Source organism: Trachurus trachurus, assembly GCF_905171665.1.
Source record: "Trachurus trachurus genome assembly, chromosome: 9".
Lineage (NCBI taxonomy): Eukaryota > Metazoa > Chordata > Actinopteri > Carangiformes > Carangidae > Trachurus > Trachurus trachurus.
The window spans coordinates 17,676,964-17,692,153 of NC_139895.1; the positions used below are offsets into that span (position 1 = coordinate 17,676,964).

Genomic DNA, 15,190 nt, shown 5'->3' on the forward strand with positions numbered 1-15,190 from the left:
GAGGGGAAGTGATTGTGAGAAGAGGATGGTGTTATGGGGACGAGGGAATCAAAACAAAGTGCACAGGGTTTAGGGAGCAAGAAAGAGGGAAGCACAGAGAGAAAGAACAATGCCACAGAGACCAAAAGAGGGGATAAGCAGAAACAGAACGGCTGAAAGACAGGAGGAGAAGACGGGATGTTCAGATAAAGGGGTGAAAAGCACAGGATGAGAGGAAAACATTGAGCGGGAGGGAGGGAGTGGGGGAGATGAAGAAAGAGGGTCCAAGGACTGTTATCATCTGGAATCTATAGAAGCTGGATGGGCAGCATGAAGAGGCTGTAATCACATACATCAACAACACTGTCTATTAAAGCCTGTTCCCCGACTCTTGTCTTCTCTCCTTTGTCTCTCTAAACCACCAGCCCTGGTCAATTTGCCAGCACACTAAATAGAAGATCTTTGTGAGGATGAAGACTGTAATATCAATAGTTATGGAGAGAAAAGAGAACAAAGAGTTTTCATCGGACTCTGTCCTCTAACCTCGATTTCTTTCAGGTGACATAAATTCTTTGGTACTCTTTTAAAGTTGTGTAAGAGTGGGTTTATATACAGTATATATATTTATTTAAGTTTTGATATAGTTCCTATAGACAGTGGAGCAAAGATAGAAGGAAAAGATAGTTTAACGGTCCACCACAGGGGGAAATAGTTGACGGCCCATCAGGCAGCTTATTGAACATTAGCAGCAGATTATTCCTAGTGTCTGACACAGTGTAATGGAAGTGGATTCTTACAGTAATACACAGAGAGGGAGAAGGGAAAAGAAAAATGGGGACAAAGTAGAAATGCACAAGAATCTTGGGGGGGTAGATGAAACATAAATAATGAGCAGAAATAAAATGTTTTTGGAACTTAGATTTTTTTTTATTATTTTTTATTTTTTTATATCAAACATTGTCTTCAAAATCAGCTAAAATTTCCAGACTTTTCTGGGGGTAAATTAGGGGATGATAAAGATCACAGTGAGCCCTACTTCTACAGTGCTATATATAAAAGCACCTAAACTCCCCTGGTCCCTCCCTCCTCCTCCTCCTCCTCCTCCTCCTCTCTGTCTCCTCACCCATTCTCCTCTTGCCTAAGCTCTGTCTGCTTAGCCAGTGATAAGCCACTGGAGCGTCGCCTGCTTGAGACTGCTTCAACAAATTCACTTTGCTATCAAGCTAATAGGATTTTGTTTCTTCAGCCCATGCTAAAGATGCCATCTTTGGGTATGAGGAGAAAGAGATGAGGTTTGGTGATGAGGAGGCGTTACATGAGGCAGAGGAGTCGGCAAACTTCAAGGGGGGGATATAGTACACCCCACCACCACCACCACCACCATACCACACCACCCCACTTCCTCCCTCCCTTACCCCCAGCTCCCACCACCCCCTCCCCCTCCTCCCCTGTCCTTCTTTGAAAATCTCCTCACTTTTTCTTGGCTTGGGATCAAACAGTACGTTCCGTTGGGGAAATTCATTTAGGATTCTGGCTTTTTTTCGAGGGGTGTTTGGGCCAATGAGTTGGTGAGCCAAGCAACATCTGTTTTCATGAATACCTAATGGCTGTGTGTCACCAGAGTCAAACGCCTGCTCTGCTAGACGCTCCCACTGTTATTACCATCATGTTTATTTAGCCACCAGTTTCTCATTAGGATCTCTCCCTCTCCGGTCCCCATGGAGGGGACAATTGGATTAGCAGCTAGTTTATACAGTATATGCTAGAACACACTCTTCCTATGTTACAGATTATTTATTTCCTATGGGGAGGGGGTGACATGTAGTGCGCTGTGTGTTTTATTGGGAAGTTGTGATATTTTGAATATTATGATAACACCTCCAAGGGAATTGTAAGGGATTATATGGTGTAAATCAAACAAGACAATTCAGTGATAATATCCAGAAGGAGTAGGTGTTAGGTATAGAAATGAGGTGAGAGGAACACAAAGGCTGCTGACATAAAATCTGGTTGTTGTATCAACCGTTAGCAATTTGGTACTAAAAACTTTGAGCCAAATCTGTGGTGTAATAATAGTTAACCCGCTATTTTAGATTGCAGTGTTAAAGTGTTCCCTTGCTCATGTTGCCATGGAGGCAGTGGCAGACGGAGGGGGTCATGGTCAGGTCAATCTGGGCTCTTCAGACATCCGGTCAGAGGTCAAGAGTCAGAGGTGATGGTTGCCAGGGTGATGCACAACTCCAGCTTCTTCTTCATGTCCATATTTATTTAGGCAGTATAAAGTAGAGGGTTCACTGTGTATGAAATTATACTTTGAAGACTTGGATACAATATACAGTAGAGTTGCACACTTACCGTAGTCACCTTTTCTGGTTGACTGGCCCACTGCTGTGACCTCATCTTAGCAAAAGAATTTGGTTCTCTATTTTTTCCTGGAATAGCAATTTCCAGCTTAGCAGTTGTGTATGTGTGTGTGGTATCGATGACTGTTATACGAGACATGTTGAACTAGTTTCATGGACGACCTACCGTCTCATAAAATGATGAGACAGAGTGTGACGATGTGATCTGGCATAGCTGTGGTTGTAATGCGGTTGTCGCACTCGATCCCTTTAATGCACTTTTTCCTTTCACACTCCTCCTCCTCATTTCTGTGTTCTCTCCATCCAAGCCACCCCCCCTCACAACCAACACCACCACCTCTGCTCCTTTACTTTCTTTACTGTAAATTCAGCTTATGTGATTTTTTTTATTTATTTACTTTTGCTGAAGAATAGTTTCAGTCAAGGACTGTGTCAGTCTATTCGTGTCATCTCAGACTCAGTTGAAAAATAACATTTTCTGTAACTTTTGAGAAAAAGACGGTACAACCTCAGGGACAGAAGCTGCAATATGTGCAAAGAGCAAAACATAAAAGAGAGAGAGAGATGACAGAAGCCACACTAGAAAGCACACATTTTCAGCATCGATCAACAAACCTGTCCAGTTCGGTATCTACTGTCTCCGAGTCTTTAGAACAGTGTGAGTCCATTGATTAGGCTTTGTCATCCTGGTGTGTGTGCTGGTAAACCCGTGATCCTAATGAAGCTGAGTCCATCCAGCAAAGCTGCAGGAGCAGTGAGCAGCAGCACCTAAACTGTAACAGCTCATTCGTTCTCAACGGGAGCCGACTTATGAGGCAAATTCAGCGTAATTAAAGCCGGTCTGCGTAATTGAAGCGTTCCTCTCTCTATCATGGAAGCATGGAAATTACATGCTGCAGTATGACTTGTTGGGCCATTGTACAGAATTTGTTGTGGTATAATTCAGTGACCCCCCCCCTCCCCCCAACACACACACACACACACACATACCCTCCCATCCTCACTCCCCCTCTTCCTCCCCCTTTTCTATCTTCATCCCCCTCTTCTCCCTTCCTCTTCATATCCATTAGCCTAATGAACACCCTCCAATTTCCTGCCAACGGGACAAATACGCCACACAGTATTGTTCTCTTCTCTTTTCTGTGCGTCCGTGCATCCGTCCGTGCGTCCGTGTGTGTATATATGTGTCCAAGTGGCATGCACACACTCCTGCATGTGTTTGCTGTGTTTGCATGTGTTTGACAGAGAGAGAGAGAGAGAGAGATAGAGCGGGCAGGAAGAGAATGCGTTGGTAAGCGCTCATTAAAATAGATGGCGGTAATCAAAGTGCAGAGCAATTAGCCATGGCTGAGTGGGCGGAGGGTGTACACTGTGTGTTACCGTGTGCCACTGTGTCAGGCCTATTGGTAAACATCGTGATAGTTCACCTCTCTCTCTCTGTGTGCATGTGGACACGGAGCAGAAGAGTTACGATATGCAGCCCCGAGGGGTATGCTCACCTCAATTTATCACAGTCAGACTGGCTGTTTTCTTTAGTGCCTGAAACAAGATTCTGTTATTAGCTGGTAGTTATTGGCTGTATTATCTGCTCTGGAGAAATCACATTTCATCATGGTCACATCATGCTGTATTTTTTATGACAGGAATTTAGAGAAATAGGAGCCTGTTTCCAAAACCAAAATTAAATAGAATAAAATAATTTTCTTATCAATCTATATCTGTGCGTAATTGAGTTTTATCTTTTCAGAATGAGTAACGAAATCTGCCAGTAAAATGTAAATATTTTAAACAGTTTCCTGTACAACTGCTTTCAATAGAAATCAGTGTCTAAGGGTATTACAGCCTCAGGTTAACACTCACATTTCTCACATTTTTTTTCTCCTTTTAATCAGTTAATTGACTTGACTTGATAACAAGATTACTTTGTACAGAGTTTGCATTTTCCGCTGTATCTACTTGGAGTGTATGTCCTGTAAATTGCGAGTGTTTTTTGCAGAACAGAAAAAAGGGTGTTTTTAAAGCTGTAGATGCCATAATCAAAAACATATGCAGGGTGCTGCGAGGTTTTAAGCAGTTGTGCCACAGCTCTACCTGACCGTGTGTTTCAGAAATAAGAGCAAACAGATGCATCTGCTGCATTTTATTCCCTACAGTGACACAGTGACATCTATCATGGGCAACCATCTCTAACCTAACTGCTAACCTCGCATGGGCACAGCTTCACTAACTTTCTGTGCTGCACTCACACATACGCACGCACGCACGCACACATTTGCACAGGCACAAACACCACTGTGTCAGCTCAGACCTGAGGCTGTAAGTGTTATCTCCATCTGCCACGGGGCAGTGCTCATCTTCTCCTGAGTTATTTATTGTGTTATGGCTGCAGTGGGCTGACCGTGGCGGCAGATAGGGGCATGGCATTGCTCTACAGAACCCAGTTGTTCATTTACAGGTGAGTATCTCACTTGCATGTCCTCGGGGGAGAAAACCGCTTCGGTGCAGACAGAGGGAAGGCGAGGCAAGAGTGAAGAGCTATCAGAGATCCGCTGCGTGAGCGATGTCAGGCCAGTTTGGTTTCCGCTGGCAACCGAGAAGCTGCTTTAAAATGCTGTTTGTGCATGTGCATCACGGAGGGCCCGTCAGCGTTGGCAAGGCAACAGGCTGTCCATTTGGATGAGCTTCAAGTGAATAACTGCCACTTAACCTCACAAAGTGCTTAGTTGGCTTTTCCCTCTGGTTTTTGATGGACAAATCGACTTGTGTCTGAGTGACGCCTGTTTTTGGAGATACTGAAAGTGTCGCCTGATCTTGTCTGTAATAACTGCGGTGAGTTTACAGGTGAATTTAGACCCAAATGTCTTCAGAAGTCTGTTGTGCTTTTGAACTCAGTATTACTTAATGTATATACCTTTAGAACTGCCAAATGATCATTTGCTCTATTAGCAAACGAGTAGGACTCCTGCTGTCTATTAGAACTTTGGCCACTTAGTGGAGGACTAGAAGTGTTTTATCCTGCAATTACAGGTGAAAAAAATACTTCAAGCCTTTAAAGAACCAAACCTTGACTGAGGATGAGAGAAGGCAGTGTCACATTGAAGAGCCCTAGTGTCTCTGCTTTCTGTTCTGTTCGCCTACGAAGCGTGTTCATTCAGTGCGAGCCGCTTCTTTCCCAGAGAAACAACAACAAAAAAAAAAGGTTGGACAGGAAATGTGAGGATGATGGGCATTTATGGCTCCAGTTATGACCCCATCGGCACATTTTGGAGCGAGCTGATGACAAGCTGCTGGAAGGCCCTGCCGTTTTGCAGAGTCATTTGAAAACATGATTAACGGTGGTGGAACACAATAGGAATGTGATTCTCATTTGAGTGGTGGGTATGGAAGGCTAGCCTGGGAAATCATCCAGGCCCTAATTGCTGAAGCAGACCCTGATTCAGACAGCTGGAACACACACACACACACTCACATACACACAAATGCATGACAGATAGTAGAGATGAACAGTGTACCATACAGCCATGGCTTCTGGATTCATAATTATATCATAACAATAAACACATATGGGATATGTCTGCAAACTCTGTCATGGTCGCATTTAAGGATTTCACACACTATAAGTTGGAGCTTTTCTAAGGCGTGAATGTTGTTCTGTTTGTGTTTACAACTTTTTCATTACGCATTTTACATTTAAACCTGTTTTTAAAGTATCGTAGAAACATATTAACACTTATGTTTGGTCGAAAGTACGCGGTTAATTATATTCCAAATGAGCAACAGAACAATAGTTCCAGTCTGCACATATTATCAGAGGGTCAGCAATTCGGAAAAAACAATGAACACGTTCCCTCGTATTCAATAAAAACCCGTATTGCTTAATTTTAAGATTGTTTCTCTCCTCAGAATGAAGTATTTGCTTACTGAAGGGCTCTTTTGAGGTATTGGTATTTTTATATCCCTTTATATTAGCCCAATGAAAAAAGCCTTAAAGTTTTTTTTTGTTCAGAGGATTCCAGAAACTTAGTCTTGCAGATCATCTGAGGAAGCAGAACCCTGCTCCCTTACACTTGTGTATGGATTTATGGGTGATATAAAGAAAATTTACAGCAAGAATCATTTTGCAAGAGCGTTCTCCACGGAAGTATAAACCGCCGTCTTGCCTTGCTCTCCTCCTCTGTGCTGCTCCGCCCTTCCATTTCATTAAGTCTAAAGACAGCCATGGAAGTCTGAAGTCTGGTCTGTCACCACTGCCTGCCTCCTCCCCCTTCTGCTTTTATGTTTTCAACCTCTCCCTAGACCTTCAACCGCTTTTCTTTATACATTTCATGGTTACTTTCTGTGTTTTTCACCCTCTTCTCTTGAAAATCATCCATTTCTATTTCCCTGCTCCTTTTGTGTGGCAAGACAGCCATGTAATTGTGGACTGTGCGAGGAACGGGATGAGACGAGGCCTTGTATTGGTCTGCACCGTGCTAGTGTACCTACCTACAGCCATTCTCTCAGCAGTGTCTTTGTTCCTGCTCCATTGTGATAGGCTAGCTAAAGAGAAGCGCTACACATGTTGTTTGGCTGCAAGACTGTCTGCAGCCTTTGTGATAAATATGGTCTGCTGTTTCTCTCAAGTATTGTTACTATTCTTCCTCTTGCTGCCTGTCTGTTTGGATACCTCTGGCTGTGTCGCATAAAAGAAGATTAGCTTCACCTCTGAAAGACACAAACAACACACTATGTGTAATGACACGCACGCACGCACGCACGCACGCACGCACGCACACACACACACACACACACACACACACACACACACACACACACACACACACACACACTAGTTTGGCCCTCGCTCCCTTTGTCCCTGCTTGCTTGTCCCAGATCTCCTTGTTGAGCTTCACTGTAGAATTGTTCCAGTTTCCAGTGTTTGGCATCAGCAATAATCCTAGGTATAATCAGCAAATTTTAACCAGCAGACATGTGTCAGACTCCAGATGTCATCAATGCATGATCACGAGAAAGAAGGTGATTAAATGAAAATATTGCACATCAATACACATCAATACAATTGGTCAAGATATCAGAGCTTCGCTGCACCAGCACAACAGGTAAAAATTCACAATAACAAAATGTGTTATTGGGAAATTTATAGAAGAAGAACAATAAATGAATAACAAACAACAAAATCATCTTTTATGATTGTGTTGTGTGTTCCTAGATGAATCAGTCTTATTAGGGAGGATGAGAGTCTGTAACTGTAGCTGTACAAAAAGAACAATTATACACTTGATGGACAATTAAAAGGCAATCAGGAGAACTGATAAACAAAATCTCCACAAGGCCTTACGTCTGCCATCATACTATAATCATGCATGTATTATTAACAGAATATCAATATTTCATATTTTGAATACCACAGTTATATATTTTTTGATTAATGGCTATTAAATTATATTAGTATTATTATTGATTTAGTCTTCACTGACATTTTGGTCAAAAGAATGCCAGTTGAAGATACTAAATAGCAAAACAAGGAGAAATTGAAAATAACAATAATTAATGTACAAAGCACAACATTAATCTTCATTAAACACTTAAGTTTCTTCATTTCCACCGTGACCATGGCAAGAAGCTCATAGCAGAGATTAAGTTTGATCAAACACAGTGCTGGGATTAAGAGCTGATCAGTAGGCTTTGTCAAGGTTTAACCTCTGGTTGTAAGACAGCGCGCGCACACACACATAGACACACACACAATTCACTCAAAAGGCCAGTTGTCCTGTAGGACAGCTTTAAGCACAGTATAGAGCTCAGATAGAAGAAGTATTCTGCTGGATGGTTGAAGATTTTTTAAGTGGTAATCCTCTTTTTTTTCTCATGTTTCAAACACAGGTCAAGGCTTTCTAAGTGGCTATATTACAGAAGATGCACAGAGTGATTTTTAAAAGGCTTTCCTATTTTTCTGAGGCGTTGATGACTCACTAAAGCTCTTTGCTGGAAATATAAAGGCAAAGACAAACCTTGTATAAATGTTGTAGCCTTGACTTGAAAGTCCATTTTCCTAACCTTCAGCAGAATGCAGATATGATTTTATCCCACTGGTCTGCTCTTTTATAATTCAAGGGCTTCTCAAGAGCAAGAATAAAAAAGCAATACCTTACAACAATACCGTTGGTGCATATAAATAACATTTTAATAAGATTCTAATAAGACGGGTTATGTTCATTTTATTTGCAGCTTTTTAGAAATAAGTTCTAATGAGACCAATGTAGTTCCTAAAACCTAAAATAAATTTCTATGAGCTAATATACTAGATGTTACCTTGCAAAATCTCCGAACAGAAGTTGGGCAAATATGGTGTAAGTGCTAATTTCATTCCAGTAAAATAGAAATGGAGGTTTGGGGAAAAACACTTCCCAGTCTCTGACATTTCCCTTGCAGTCTACACAGCTTTAGCTCATCATACCTTTGTGCCTCATTTACATATACAGTAAAGACCCAAGAAAATGCTTTTGTTAATCACATGACAAATGAGCAAGGATGTAGTTACCATGGTTTCAGTGTTGCAAAATTGAGTTTTCTTCTTACAAACTCCAAGGGAAGAGCAATTAAGTATCAGCCACACAAATCACTGCATGTTGTGTTCCCCGCGTAATGTGAAGAAAATATAGTTGTATTTGGCTCTTTAAGCAGTTTTGGGTAGATTAATATATTCTTACTCACTGTTATGAATATGAACAGAGCTTTTGGCTGTGTTATGTGTTACATCTATTCCTTTTTTTTTTAATACTACCGTTCAGTTCAGCCTCCCATCCTTCAGTGTGGAGTTGAACAAAGGCTAAACTCTTTGGCAGCCAGCAATAGTTGGCTGGCAAGAAAATAGAAATTAATATAAAAGATGTTTCAGGGTTAAGCAAAGTCCTCGAGGTCCAGTTGTGTGGGTGCAGTAATTCAATTTAGATAGGAACTGTGTGCGTGACTTTGTGCTTAAGGATGAGAATCCCCCCCCACCCCGAAATCCCGGACCCGCCAGGAAAGCACACAGAAGTTTGATTTTGTTTGTGTGCCACTGTAGGAGTGAGATAGAGGGAGGAGTGACAGGTTCATTGTTTACCTCGAGCTGTTTACGCCGACAGCGCGATGACAGTGAGCCAAACACACGCTGACCCCTGATGACGCTCGCTCCCTTCGGTCCTCTCTCTTCCCCTCCCTCCCTTGTGCCTGCCGGTCACACTAATTGCTTACACATACAGTCCCTTAGTTGTCATGGAAACTGTTTTATTGTCATTGTATTGGAAACGGTGGCCTTGAGCCGTATATTAGCTAGCTACACAACTATAACAAAACGCTTTCTCTTGCTCTTTTGATACGTCTACACTAGTATAATATTCTTAAGAGCGTTTGCCTCTCCCCGTGGTAGCAGAGACAACTCGCTTGACTTTCTTGCCTTATTCACTTGTCATCATCATTTACTCCTCATCTTCTTGCACTCCTCCGTCTTGCTCATTTTTCTGTTATTCAAAATCATCCTCATTAGCGTCCCCCTCAACTTACCCTTCACTTTTGTCATCTTGCACTGTCTGCTTCCTCTCCTCCACTCATCCTTTCGTCACTGATTCCATGCAACCTTTTATATCTTTCTGATTCTCTGTTCTATTTTCTCACACATTTCCATCATCGCTCATTCTCACTATTTTTCCTGCTTGTTTTTTTTTTTCTTCCTTCAGCTTATTTCTATTCCTGAATCTCACACTGAATCCTCATCATGATGATCCTACACATTTTCTCTTTGTCACCTCATCAGCTGCTTCTCCTATCCCACCTCTTTCCCTAATCCTCCATCCCACATACCTCCATCAGCTCCATCATCCTATCCTTATCCTCCTCCATCCATTTTCTGCTCTCCTTATCTTCTCCACCACTCTCCTTAAATGTGTTTTTCCTCAACAAAGTCTCTAAAAACTCATTTTTCCTCTTCATCCTACCTTTTTACTGGCATTTCCCTCCCTTTTTAAATCACCGGCAGCAGCCTCGTGAGCTCAAGCACCTTGCCACCCTGTTGACTCGCTCTCTTACTCTGCATCCTAATGTGCTTCTCTCCACGTTATCTCCTGTAGCATTGCCTCTATCTAAATGTTTAGTATGCACACTGTGTCGGACTGGGGGCTTTTGTCACAGGCTCTGTACATTATTGAAAGCGAGCAGATCACTAATTCATGTCAGCTGAGTCTTGTGGGGTTTGCGTGGAGGTGGGTGGGAGTTTGTTGCTCCTTGAAGGCCTTTCATGTGGCTCGAACCATGTCTTAGCCATCACATCTCACACCTCTGCTCTGTCCTCCCTCGTCTCCTCCGCTGTCTCCTTTCCACATCTTTTCATATCACCTCACCCCGGCCATATTAAAGCCTTCTTATCTTTTCTTCTTTCTCTCCCTTTTCCCTTCTTTTCCTAAGTTCTGTCAATCTCCCATGATGCAGCTCCTCTGTCTCCGTACAGCCACTATCCGCCGTATAGAGATTTCCACTCACTCTGTTTCCCGCTGTAGTCGCTTTCCATCTCTCCTCACTCCCTCCCTCATTCATTGATGTCTAATCTAATTGCTTTTGCTCTGACCCTGGGGACCCGGGCACAGTGTAACAAGCTCCCAGTGGATACACTCTGCCTCCGCCTTCATCACTGCATCCCTGAATCGCTACTTTCTTCTTATCTGTTTCCTCGCCGACTCTTCCCAGTGCATTCATTCATTAGCAACACTAATGCAGTAGCCCAAAGATGCACAGCGTGGTGTTGTGATCCCGCTGGCCTAACTGGATCTAATCAAAGGCTGACCACAGCACAACATTGGGTCAGGAATGACCAACTGCAACAGGTCTTTTTCTATTTTTAAGTGAGGTGTTTTTCATAGAGTGGACCACAGAGAGGGGGAGTGGTTGACAGAGTGGACTACAGTAAGATTCAGGGGGAAAGAGAGAAAAAATAAACAAGTAGAGGAGGGAAGTGAGAATGAGAAAGTTGGAAAAAAGACAACGTGATAACGCTGGGAGGCTCTCAGGACCACAGTAACCGAAATGTAATAGAAAAGGTGAAATATTAAGATGCGGCCCAGTGAACTAAAACAGATAAGCCATTTTAACAGCTTTGGCTCCACTCTGAAATAAGGATTTTAGAAATATGACACACATTTTAACTCTTCTATCCTCCCTGATCCTACAGTGCAATGTGACATCCATGAACAGTGTCACCTTAAATGAAACCTGAAGCAAAAAAAAAAAAAAAACACCGGCTGACAAATCGCGCTGTGATCGAGAGGCTAAAAAAATTCTCTGCACCGAATTCCCTGTTGATCTGCATCTTATTTCCACTGGCTGTTTGCTAGACAGTGAGGATGTGGCATCAAAAAACATGAAAGAAACTCAAAATTCTCAGCACAAGTCCTCACGCATGGTCTGTGGTGAGATAAGCCGGCAGATAGTGAACGAATATGAGCAATGCATTTCAGAATAACCTCGGGTGTCTGTCATGTTGCGTCAAAGTGTGTGAGCGCAGCGCACAAATACCTCAATATTGTTCCTGGTTTCACTTTGACATGAAGCTCAATGACAGCCGACAACTCAACACCACTTTTAAAGTGAGAGCCGTACAGTGTGTGTGTGTGTGTGTGTGTGTGTGTACGCTATGAGTCTTTTTTTGTGTCATAAATATTCATGATAGAACACCAGCATAAAGATCAAAACGTTTTCTCCTGAAGGTTAATAGGTCAAATGCGTTGATCAAAATCTAGTTGTTGCACACACTCCTCTCATTAGAGGCATTTAAAGAGAATCATTTGATACAGATACTCTGATCTTCCCCTTGGCCTTCCCCAGTGTATACTCTCTCTCTTTCCCTCTCCACACACGCTCCCACACACACAAATGCGCACACACACTCACGCACACTCTGTAGGTCCTGTGGGCTCAGGCACTGGGCTGAATGCAGATATCTTTCTTTGAAGTGAGCAAGCATAATATAAATGTGTGCGCCTGTGCACGCGCTCGCACACGCAAACACACACATACCCCGCTTGCTGTGTTAGCGCATGCTTCTTTAATCAGATCAGGTGTTTAATTATTAATGTGTGTGTTACAAGAAGCAGAGGCAGAGTATGCGAACAGTTGTGACCCTGCAGCGCCACGGTTTAACCTTTACTGTAGAGCGATTCTCCATGTGTGTGTGTGTGTGTGTGTGTGTGTAAGGGAGATGTAACGAGAAAGTGGGATGCTGTATGTGCATTCATTGTTGAGTTTACCTTCGAGCAAAAGTGAAAGACAATATTCGGGACACAGACGCCTCAGGTGACACTTTAAACATTTGCTCTCTCTTTCTCTCTCTGTTTGTGTGTGTGTAGGTGCGTGGAAATCATCGCCAAGGAGGGGAGAAGTCTGAAGGAGCTCTACCTCGTGTCTTGTAAAATCACAGACCACGGTAGGATACTTTCAATCACTGTCCTCTTGTTGCCGTCAGCCTCCAACGTTATTATCATAACCATTATTACCCACCGTCACTACCATGATTCAGGACTCATTTGATTTTACGACTCGCCCCTTATGAGACTTTGCAAACAGTAAAAATATTATTGAAAAGTTTCAAACCAAATTAATTAAGTAATGTTCGGTGGATCTCAAGTGCAAGTTCACAGACATTTACACAGAACTTGTACTCTACTGTAGGATCTCTATATGTTTGCTCGTGTTGGTGGAGGTGGACTAATGTTGTCGGCTGACAGGATGACGTTTCCCTTCCCAGTGCAGAGACAAGCAGCCTCTCTATCCCTCTAGCATCATCTCTTCTTTTTATTTTTGTTTACACCACCTTAACACTACCTCCCTTCCCCTGCTTCATTTCTGCCATATGCTTCGCAGAATATTTGAGTCTTTTATCACCTGCAGTACAATAAACAATCGGAGCACTTCAGTACCGAAGCATCAGGAGTGCAACGCTAACAAACACTGCTTGTATGAATTATTTGATTCCCTGTGTGGCAGTGGGTTCGTCTGTTTAGTATTTGCAATGCTTTTGTGTGTGTGTGTGTGTGTTTGTTTGTTTGTTTGTGAATTTTTGTCCCCAGGGAGTTCCACAAATGAGAGGTACCAGCTGTGTAGCCAAAAACTGTTTTTGGGTGCCTACCTTTTTCAAGTGGTACTTGATATGACACATTCTGAAGTTGTTATTGTTTTTTTTTTCTTCTTGTCACATTATCTTTGGTCCTATCATCTTTTCAAATCAGAAATACCAACAATCCCCATTGCGTTCAAAACAAAGCCCTAACTTGGATGAATATATAATCGCTTTAGTTTGACTGTCAGACTAAGTTTAATTTAACTTTTGTTTAATTAAGTTCCATGTGCTTTCAATAGAGATGGTTTGTAGTGGTTTTGTCTTGCTTCTATATTACTTAAACTCATCATTGTTTGAATAAATTACCTTTTTCAAAAGTGCACAAAGGGACTAAACAGGTCTTTTGCTTGTTTATTTCAGAGTTTTCTTCACTTACATCTTATTTCAGTTGCTTGTTTTTTTTTTTTTTTTTTTTTTTTTTTTTACTTTTTCCATTGTCTGAATGATTAGACTGTTGCACAAAGAGATGACTAAGATAAGAAACAAGGCCTTCTGCTTGTTAGTCCCATGGGCTTAGGCCGGGTCGGGAACTGTTGTTGTTTTGGGCTTGTAAAGCTCCTTGTGGCATTGTATGATATTTGGATGCACATATAAACTTGAAAACCCACACTCTGCTTGAGCACATGGTCTTTCACATTAATGGAAACTTTCTGCTGTTATTCTACCTGTTGATTGTGCAGTGCAGTTTTTATTTTTATTTTTGCTGTGCTTGGGAATTGTTGTGTTGTGGTTAGAAACGTTAAATGAATCATTTATGCAATACAAACTGTGAATCGACACTGTAGTGGTAGTGTATTACACATATTTAATTTCAGTTTAGGAGGAGAGAAAACCCTCAGGAACCAAGTCTTTGCATGAGCGGTGGAGTGATTTATTGGGTGGTGACTGCCTGGCCAAAAAAAAAAGACCTCACAAAGATTAAACATGTTGTTTTATGCTGTTTGTGTGTGTGTGGATGTCAGATGGCCTGGCCAGAGGATGTTCTTAAGGTGCTGGCTCAGCTGGAGAAGGACTCTAGTGTGCATGTTGTAAAGCCTATAGAAACCCTGTGTGCCCAGTGAGTAACTTTCTTGAATAGGACAACATAAGTTAGACATCCTTTTTTTTTTCTTGCATAGATCCACGATGCTGACCCATTCAGATCCATTGCAAGCCACATCATTATATCTGTCTGAATTGGATGGTAGTCTCCAGCAGTTTAATGGCACCGCAGTCAGCAATTTACAGCTCCAGTTGTTGGCTACTTTTCTGACGTAGCTGTCAGCCATAAACCTTGACAGACTGTGGACTGCTCTTCATCTTTTTTTGCAATCAGTAAACCACCGGTATTTTGCCTATTCTGTAGCAGTGACAGCAGATATGGGGAAAAATAAGGTTTGATGCTATGCATTCATTTCCCAAGGTTTCTGCAATGGTGTTGTGATTATGTCATGTGCGTTGCTGCAGAGTCGAATGGTTATTCTCCAACATGAGCTGCAGTTTTCTGCCAATGCCTGTGAGTTACAGTGACAATAATCACCTTGACCTCTCTGAACTTGAACCCTAACTGTGTGTGCGTGCGTGGGTGTGCGTGAAACATTACGTCGGCTTGTGCATCTACTGGTGTTTGATTAATGACTCCAAGATCACAACAGTACATTAAACCCGGAATGCACACACAAACATCCCCTTATATATGCCTCTCTTTCTGTGCGTCTCTCTA

At 42.2% G+C, this 15,190-nt stretch overlaps 1 protein-coding gene across 3 annotated transcripts in view; it reads left to right on the forward strand.

Moving 5' to 3' along the window:
- fbxl17 (F-box and leucine-rich repeat protein 17) overlaps positions 1 to 15,190 on the forward strand; it is a 223,210-nt gene that overhangs the window by 142,935 nt on the left and 65,085 nt on the right. For all 3 annotated transcript variants that reach the window (XM_083979537.1, XM_083979536.1, XM_083979538.1), the window contains exon 9: positions 12,719 to 12,795. In XM_083979537.1, coding sequence (XP_083835663.1) covers positions 12,719 to 12,795 — 77 coding nt within the window. The remainder of the gene's footprint in view (positions 1 to 12,718; positions 12,796 to 15,190) is intronic.